This window comes from Chanodichthys erythropterus, chromosome 21 (assembly GCF_024489055.1).
Source record: "Chanodichthys erythropterus isolate Z2021 chromosome 21, ASM2448905v1, whole genome shotgun sequence".
Taxonomy (NCBI): Eukaryota; Metazoa; Chordata; class Actinopteri; order Cypriniformes; family Xenocyprididae; genus Chanodichthys; species Chanodichthys erythropterus.
The window spans coordinates 22,873,392-22,882,530 of record NC_090241.1 but is presented as its reverse complement, the minus strand read 5'-3'; the positions used below and the strand labels follow the sequence as shown (position 1 = coordinate 22,882,530).

Below are 9,139 nucleotides of genomic sequence, written 5' to 3'. Positions count from 1 at the left end.
AACCAAATTAAATAAACATAGCCAGTTCTGTTCAAATTGACTTACTGTTCATTAGTCCACATAAAGTAATGTTTTGTCGCTCTGTAGTTAAATAGCTTGCAGCAAAGAGTATAGAACCCAAGAGGCGACACTTTGATACCTTTTGGGTAACAGCCACTAGATGGCGCTCCGGTAGCGCGGCCGCCATTATGGGGTGAAAATACTAACTGGACCATAGAATCCTTCACATCTTACACCCAAAATCTGCGAATTTCACTGCCAAATCAGAAGCGCAATAGAACAGTTTTTTAAATTAAATTACCAGTAAATTGTATGGCTCCCACTGTATTGTCTTATATATGTTTTATTTTACCAGTTGTGGAATCCAACCATTCAACCATCTGAGGTAATAGTTAGCCTAACTTACTTTATTGAGTTTATGCAGCAACTTTACACATTTATTAATAGTAAATTAATAATTAATCAATTTAAGAGCATCATGTTTGCAGCGAACAATATATTTCAGACCTAGTGGAGTAGTAATAATATCTAGGTCTGAATTGAAATAGATATTGTACGTTTTAATGGATCACGCTACAAACATAATGATCTTATAATACATGATGCATTGCTGTGTCCATTATCGCATTATTTTCCCACTTTTGGACACTTTTGCTTTAACAGACATTAGACAAAACTGCTAAATCAAGCTGTTATATTCATATATTTACTGTCCAAACATTCCCAATTTTTCTGATGCATGTCCTTAATTTAATTTAATAATTTGGTAATAATTCAGTGTTTATAAGCCTTTTAAAGAATTTTAACCCAAACTGATTGGGTTTCTAGAGAGCTGTAAAAACTGTAAAAAGGATTTGATCACTAGTGATAGTATTTTATTCTGTGTTGTCATCATTCAAGTTTGATTTCAGCTTTAATGTACGTTTTGTTTTATCAAAGCAGCTGATATTGCCATAGAAACTAGTGAACTGCCGACTCGCTTTCACTCCAAAACGGCGGAAACGCAGGGCCGCTGCTGGGCGCCGGAGTTTCAATGGATCGTTCTTGAGTGTCGCTTCTTGTTAGTGTATATTCTTTGCTTGCAGTCAGCTGCCGCAGGGTGGCGGCAGAGAACACCGTACTTTCGCATGTAAATTAGATATGTCGTCACAGCGTACGTATCTCTGTAAACATGGCGGAAATTCAGATTCGTCAACGTGGGGAGGAAGAAAGGCGCTGCGTTCAGAATGAAGCAATGTGAGTTAAGGAATGAAGCGACAGGGATGGCGGACCAAACGTTAACGGTACTCTTCAAACTTTCAGCCGCGGTCTTTTATGGAATCAGCTCTTTCCTCATAGTTGTAGTAAACAAGAGCGTCCTGACTAATTACAGGTAAGAGGACTTTTTTTTTACTAGAGTTACATATTCTGTATTTTACAAAGTGACTCTCTAGATGCAGAATAATTGGCAACTTCAGTATCAGTCTGGAAGGACGCCGTTTTTCCGTTTGCTTATTTGAACATTCAGTGTGAGACTGAAGGTTTTTCTCGAAACAAAAAGTGCAATATTATTATGCGTTGTGGGACATAATTAATACCGTTTTAACCGTTAGGCGCGTAACGTTCCATCAATTGTAATACCATACTATTCTTTAAAGTACCTTCTCTGTGATTTTACCAAGTAAGACATGTTCCTGGATCAACATATTTAGTTTATCCTAGAACAACATTCCTGTCCGACAACAGTCCTCCTAACCCTATCCGTACCCCTGACAATAACTTATCCCTAAAATCAGAGGGAAACGATAACACTGATGTAGCACTTAATCCTGGAAGAGCCAGGACATAAATTTGACATAAACTGTAAACTTGTCACTCAAATCTAATTTGTTGATTAGAATGTTGTTCCAGGATTAACAAAGATGTTGATCCAAGAAAATGTATTTGAGGAAATCACGCTTAACTACAACATTTTGGATTGTGAGCCAACTACCTGGCTAGAACAAGAGGCTGATTTCACAGAATTTGAAAAAAGCTTAAGTTGCAATAAAGTGTATAAATACTATAGTGTAATTTGTAGAATAAACATGTAATTAAGTATGGACTAAAGTGAGTCATTGACGGAGAATAATATTTCACAATCACTAGTTCACACCTACATTGCATATGATGGTTCATTTTTGTAATATCAGTCAAAAGTAGTAGTAATGTTACTTTTACATAAAAAAACATAAAAAAATAAAACACACCTTCAGTCTTTGCTAAATCTTTCTGAACAGGTTCCCCTCTTCAATATGTGTTGGCATTGGGCAGGTGAGTTTCCTTTTCTCAGATAAAGTTATTCTCGCTTGCCATACTTTATAGATTAACAAAGCATGGTGGCATTTACATAGCATGACTTTCCTCTGCAGATGTTGGCAACAGTTGTTGTGTTACGGGTGGGAAAGGCCCTCCGGGTGATCACCTTCCCTGAGTTTGATGGTAGCATACCAAAAAAGGTGAGGAGTGCTTGCTCATTAAACTTCTGCATGTTATCACATGTTTTTTTTTTCCCCAAAGAACACATGTTTATTCTAGGACATCTGTGCAAGTCTTATATGTTGACATGGGAAAAGATACCCCACATGGGACTGCAAGACAATGCTGCTTTGTAAGTGCTGTTCTCATCTTGCTTGTTGGTATGTTTGCTCAATATCTAGCTTCTTGTAATTGCAGACGTTTCCGCTACCTCTTCTATATGTAGGAAATCAAATAACGGGACTCTTTGGAACAAAAAGACTTAAGTATGATACAGTACATAACAGCTTTAAATATTACATAAAGATCATTAATACATAACTGCCTTATTTTTTGTGCGTTATACATTTGATATATTTTAATTTGGTTTTCCTTCCTTCAGTCTGCCAATGTTTACAGTATTGAGGAGGTTTTCTATTCTCTTTACAATGCTGGCGGAGGGTTTCTTGTTAAAGTAAGTAAAAGTTCACCATTTTACTATTGAAATGTTTCTGATAGTGTACATCTAATTAATTAGCGTTGGTTATGATGATAAAAAGTATCAGCGATTATGTCCCTTATTACAGGAAGAAATTCTCTCGGCCAATTCAGCTGACAGTATTTACTATGATTCTAGGGGCCTTTGTAGCTGCAAGGTAATTTTTTTTCTTTCTTTCCACAGTGACCCGTTGTTTGTTTAATAGAATTCAGCCTTATCTTGGTTGCTTTTTCCTTGAAGTACATTCCTATTATTCACTGCTTTACAGAGGAAAGTTAATGTTTGCCAAAACAACACATAAGTTAATTATACATCAGTATTATTATGTATGAGGGGAAGGCTGCAACCATGTCTGTGCACATTTAGTAACAAATATTTTTTTCCAAGGCTTTGAGTGCCCTTATTTTTTTGTTGTGCAGTGCTGACTTGGCTTTTGACCTGCAAGGGTACATGTTCATTTTAATGAACGATGTCTTAACTGCTGCCAATGGAGCTTTTGTGAAACAGAAACTTGACTCTAAGGTAAGAAAGGCAACACATTCATGATCAAGATTTCACAAAGACCTTGAGTTCTCCCTGAAGCAGCAGCTGTTCTCTATAGCCGTTAATTGAGAAACAAAATTTAGCAACTCATACACTGCAATATATGAATGATCTTGATTTTAACCCTGAATTTTCTGAATTGTTCTTAATGTCATGTATAATTCACTGCATAAATGTTCTCGTTTTGTTAATAGTTTTTGAGGATAAGGGTATGTTTCGCAACCTGTCCATGTCGACATCTGCCTAATTTGGCACTCCCCATGTGACACAGGAATTAGGAAGCATTTTGTCCTCCTCTTTAAGAGTTAATAAGCCTCTTTCTCTTGGTATCCTAACTGCAATCCTATTGGAACAGACCTGCATCCCATTTTGGATTTTAAACCACCTGATGAGAACTACTGTTTTACATCATTGTTTTTGTGTTGAGTGCTTCTCATCTTCTCATGATCTTCAACCAATGTTCACGTTTAAATGTTTTAAATACATACTTCAGTATATTTAGTAGACATGCCTATGCTTGAATTTGTTGAAACAGAAATTGCTTGGCAACCTGAGCAGTGTTTATTGCATTACCCCACTGACTTGGACTGAAAAAACAAGTCATGTGTGTTCTATTTGAGACCTCCAGATGAAGAGCTGGTAGTTTTATGACTGTTACAGTTTTCATTGAAGAATGTGGACTACATAGAAAGATTTATCTAGAGCACTGACAACTTGAACAAGGAAGTCAAGGTTTTACAACCTGTTAAAGCTTATGATCATTTCTTGAAAAAAGCCCTGAGGCTCTCTACAGCTGTTTACATACCATCTGGTTCTCTTTGTGAGAGAAGAGGGAATCATGACATGGCATTATTGTACCTGATTTGTCTCTCTTGTTGTCTTTTTCTGTTCTATAGGAGCTGGGGAAGTATGGCCTGCTCTATTACAATGCTTTATTTATGATACTTCCAACCCTGCTTTTAGCACATGTCACAGGAGATATGGACAAGGTAAGTTCCCATCCCATCAGTTATATTTTTTGTTGTATTTTTTTTTTTTTGCCGTTTATTTAATGTTTGTTCATTTAAAAAAAAAAAAAAAGTATAAATAAATAAATATATATATATATATATATATATATATATATTTTTTTTTTATTTTTATTTTTATTAATAAAATGTTTCTTGAAATAGTTGCACACATACTGTAGGTAGTTTGGTCATGCTCAGTTATATATAAGATATTGTTACTACATACCAGACCTTAAATAACCTCTAGTCACTCCTAAGAGTCCGTCTCTCAACAAGACCTCATACCCGTAGATGATCTGGCAACCACGAACACACCATCTGCTCAGCTGCAGTGAGCTCACATTGCCAGGGAACACACACCATTAGCCATTTGGATCGACACTGCATGCTTGTCATAAATTCTTTTGAAATCATATCAAGCTGACAGATAAATTTCAGCATGTCTATTCCTGCCTGAACTCCTTTCCCGTGAAGAAATTTCTTAAAGTCAAAAAGTGTGCTTTAAGCAGTGTGAGCACAAGGCTCAGTTGTTTGGGAGGTTAGGATGACAGGGCCCTGCTCCATGAATGCCTCATTTTATTTAGCTCAGTTTGTTCACAAGGAGGCCCCAGTTTATTTGGCAGGCACTGCTTCAGGAAGGAGAGAGGACAGGAGGTAGTGTGTCTCATGCACAAAGCCACCATTATACCAGTCAGCGTAACTATCAGATTTAATGTAGTAACTTATATTCTTTAGGTATATTCTTTTTAGGTGAGTTCTTCACCTGTTTTTAGATGAATTGAGTAGATTTGTTTTTCACCCACTATCGGAATAATTTTTTGCAGTTTTCATGAAAAAATGTGGTTAATGTGGAAAGTCTTCTCTGTTGTAAACATTTTCTTTGCTGTGTTGTAAAATGTAATGATTAACTAAGGTGATTACTCTGTTTATGGTTTTATAGTGTCAAATTTTTCCCCCTCTCCTTAGGCTTTTGATTATGAAGGCTGGTCAGATATGCTTTTTATAAGTCAATTTATTCTCTCTTGTATAATGGGGTAAGTTGAAATAACTTTGTATTTGGTAAATACTGGGGCTGTCAAAGTTAATTCATGCTATTTAAATATATTTAAAGGGATAGTTCACCCAAAAATGAATATTTACTCATAATTTACTCTCCCTCAAGTTGTTCCAAACCTGTGTAAATTTCTTTGTTCTGCTGAACATAAAAGGAAGATATTTGGAAGAATGTTTGTAGGGCTGGGCGATATATATCGCATGCGATTGTCACGTGCATTTCGTCAGTAAAGCCGGTTCCCTGATTACCGCGAATAGACAGAGCCGTAGTTCACTGACAAGCTACACAATATCACGTTCATTATCGAAGGCGATTCATCTGCGATATGAACGTGATATTGCGTGGCTTGTCAATGATCTACGGCTCTGTCTATTAAATGCCGCTTCATTTGAAAGCAGGTGATGGCGATTTCGCGGTAATCGGGGAACCGGCTTTACTGACAAAATGCGTGTGACAATCGCATGCAATATATTGCCCAGCCCTAAATGTTTGTAACCAAGCAGATCTCTCCCCCCATTGACTACCATAATAGAAAAAAAATACTATGGTTGTCAACTGGGGGGAGATCTGCTTGGTTACAATTTTTTTTTTTTTTTTTTTTTTTACAGGTTTGGAACAACTTGAGGGGGGTAAATGATGACAGAATTTTCATTTTTGGGTTCAAATTTAATTTTTGGATTTAACTATCCCTTTAATGCCTTTTATTAATTTTTGACATAACTTTCATTCAATTTGGTGTGATTACTTATAAACTGAAAAACTAAAAAATAAATAAATAAATAAAACTGTCTGTAAAATGGTAAAAGTCAGTTTTCACTGTTTTTATTGTGTAATATAATTGCTATCAAACTTCAACAAATAAAATCTCACTAAAAAATGAAACCTCATCATTCATAGAAATGCAAACACCAGCGTGCGACAGCAGGTTGCTGTCTTTACAGATATAATTATACGTTGATACAGTGCTGAGGAAAATGTATTAATTCATTGCAGAAGTGATTAGAGCCCCTATATATTAATGGATTGACTAACAGCCCTAGTAAATGCAAAACAAGCTTATGTGTTTTTTTGTGTGCATAGTTTACTCTTGCATGATAAAATGATTAAATAAGATGTGGTCACATTTACTGTTGTTCGGCAATTCCGGTCATTTCAACTTGAATCCTTGTATTCGGGTGTTTCCTGTAAGGGCAAAAATTTTCCCACACAAATTAAGCTCATGTTTAATTTGGTCATCCAGATTCATTGCACTGACAAACAGAAAGCTGCTCGATTTGAAAGTGTTAGCTCTGCTTCATGCATCGCTATGTTATTGACAAATGACAACTGACTTTTTTTGTCAGTGAAATTTCGCCCTCGGACCGCACCTTTACATTCATGATTTTAGGCATTCATCATTCAACAACATTTATTCTCTCTTCTGTTTCTTCATTTACAGGTTCATTTTAATGTACTCCACCGTACTTTGCACTCAGTATAACTCTGCGCTAACTACTACCATTGTCGGCTGCCTAAAGGTAAGATTGTTTCTTAAACATAAGACGCAGTTTGTCCTGCTTTTGCTATATTAATGAGTTTTCTCTCTCTGCAGAATATATTAGTGACATATATTGGAATGGTGTTTGGTGGGGATTACATTTTCTCATGGACTAACTTCATTGGTCTGAACATCAGGTATGAAGTGAGCTTTTCCCAGAAGGAAACAGATGGGATGCATGGATTCATTGTGATGCTAATGATCTGTACTTGTCTTCTCAGTATTGCTGGCAGTCTGGTGTATTCCTACATTACCTTCACAGAAGAGCAGACCACCAAACAGAGCGAGAGTGCAAACAAACTAGAGGTCAAAGGGAAAGTGGCTGTATGACCAATGTTTGGACGCTCGTTTATGATGCTCAAAGCTGTGTCTGTGAGTTTTGTAGATTCTTTTTTTTTTTGTGATATGAAGAAGATATTGACTGTAAAAGCTACAGGTACAAGCAGGACATCGTCTCAAATGAAAGAGCTTCAGACACGCTGGAATGTATTGTTCCAGAGTAAATATTTGCCTGTTCATTTTCACGTCTGTGAAGAAGTGGTGTCTTTTACATTTTAATGGAATGATTTCTCTGTTTTCTCTGGCCTGTTCAAAACTTGCCATAAAATGGGAATGATGACTGTCATTACTGTTGAAACACCTGTTGTATTGCCTATTGAAGAGTACTTTTAAAGATGTGTTTTAGTCAGCAAGGCTATTTATTTTTATGAAAGATTGTTTTATTGTTAGGATTGTAAATTGGATTATCCTAGCTGTGAAAAGGGAGTTATTTGACAGTTCTGGTACCCTCTTGAGTTTTATTGGAATGTTCCTTTAAATCCTGAATGATAAATGGAAAGTGGGTGTTTGAGTGTGTAAAATAAGGTACATGTGTGCAACTTGAGTAGATGTTCAATTTGAGTCTCTTGATAAGCTTTAAAGAAGAAAAATATTTTGTCAAGCATTGTCAGTGTTAGTGTTCAACTGGACAAATTCTTATTACTGCTTTTGTATTTTTTGTATTTGGGAATGGGATGCAGTAACTCCATTTGCTTTGTACTGATGGAATCATGGTTATTTATAAAAGCAAATGGTACAGCACTTTAACAGTTTACAGCTTTTCTCAGTTGTCAGTGATTTAAAATGGGTATTAGTTTTTGCAAGTACATTGTAGTACATTGTTACAAAAACTTTTCAATAATTTGATCTGTCTTTGTTAAACGTTGCTACCTTTGGGATGAATCAGAAAGAGAAATAATTTATCATACATTTACTTATATTTTTGACCATCTGATAACATCACAGGTTTCTCAGTATTTCTTTTTGTTGTGCTATACATGTTACATCTGGATAACCTGATGTAATCTGCGGTTACTGAATGAATGTTTGTCCGTTCTCATTTATGTATACACTTTTTGAGTACCTTGTTTGTCAATTGCTTTGAGATTCAAACTTTTATGGATAAAGTGCATTTTTGCACTGTATTTTTTATCCACTGACGTCTTGAAAGACATTGTTGCTGCAGATATATTTTGTTCAACTTGTACTTAATATTGCTATTTTTTCTCATGTTTTTATACAGTTCAAGATTTGTCAAATTCATGTCTGCAAACTCTCAGTGATTATATCAGTGAGAACAGGAAATGTATAACATTTAAATAAAACCAACTCAAAGAATGTGTCCTTTTAATTTCATTTTCTGATGTTAACCAAAATAAAATGATTTCATTCTGTAGCAATGAATGGTGTACTACTTTCCCTAAAGTATAATTATATATGTTTTGTGTTGCATAAAATCAAATTAATTGTCTCTCAAATACAAATTAAACCACTTAAGATTGATATGGGGGAGAAATCATGGCTGAGGTAAGAGTAATTTATGTTGAAGAAAACACAAAAGTCTCTTGAAGTAACGTTGAATACAGACTTTGTCAATTCAAAACCTGCTGTTGAAAAAATTGAATAAATTCATAAGAAATGGCTTGAAAATGCTAATTCTCACCCAGTTTAGTTCTACAAACTGTCTGCTTATGGGATTTTAA

At 35.5% G+C, this 9,139-nt stretch overlaps 1 protein-coding gene across 1 annotated transcript; it reads left to right on the top strand.

The window, feature by feature from the left end:
- The first annotated feature begins 1,158 nt into the window (after positions 1–1,158).
- slc35d1a (solute carrier family 35 member D1a) lies at positions 1,159–8,808 on the top strand. Its single transcript, XM_067373568.1, has 12 exons — positions 1,159–1,372; positions 2,259–2,292; positions 2,391–2,477; positions 2,695–2,762; positions 2,879–2,950; positions 3,063–3,131; positions 3,394–3,496; positions 4,414–4,506; positions 5,494–5,561; positions 7,020–7,098; positions 7,173–7,255; positions 7,340–8,808. Exons 1-12 carry the CDS (start codon positions 1,227–1,229, stop codon positions 7,446–7,448), a joined length of 1,011 nt encoding a protein of 336 aa, XP_067229669.1. The 5' UTR covers positions 1,159–1,226; the 3' UTR covers positions 7,449–8,808.
- Positions 8,809–9,139: the final 331 nt, after the last annotated feature.

Excerpts from the sequence above, each read along its gene's own strand:
- slc35d1a (XM_067373568.1), top strand. The coding sequence starts at position 1,227 with ATGAAGCAATGTGAGTTAAGGAATGAAGCGACAGGGATGGCGGACCAA. Across the intron at positions 2,478-2,694 it reads ATGGTAGCATACCAAAAAAG|ACGTTTCCGCTACCTCTTCT; the intron begins GTGAGGAGTGCT and ends TTGTAATTGCAG. Across the intron at positions 5,562-7,019 it reads ATTCTCTCTTGTATAATGGG|GTTCATTTTAATGTACTCCA; the intron begins GTAAGTTGAAAT and ends CTTCATTTACAG.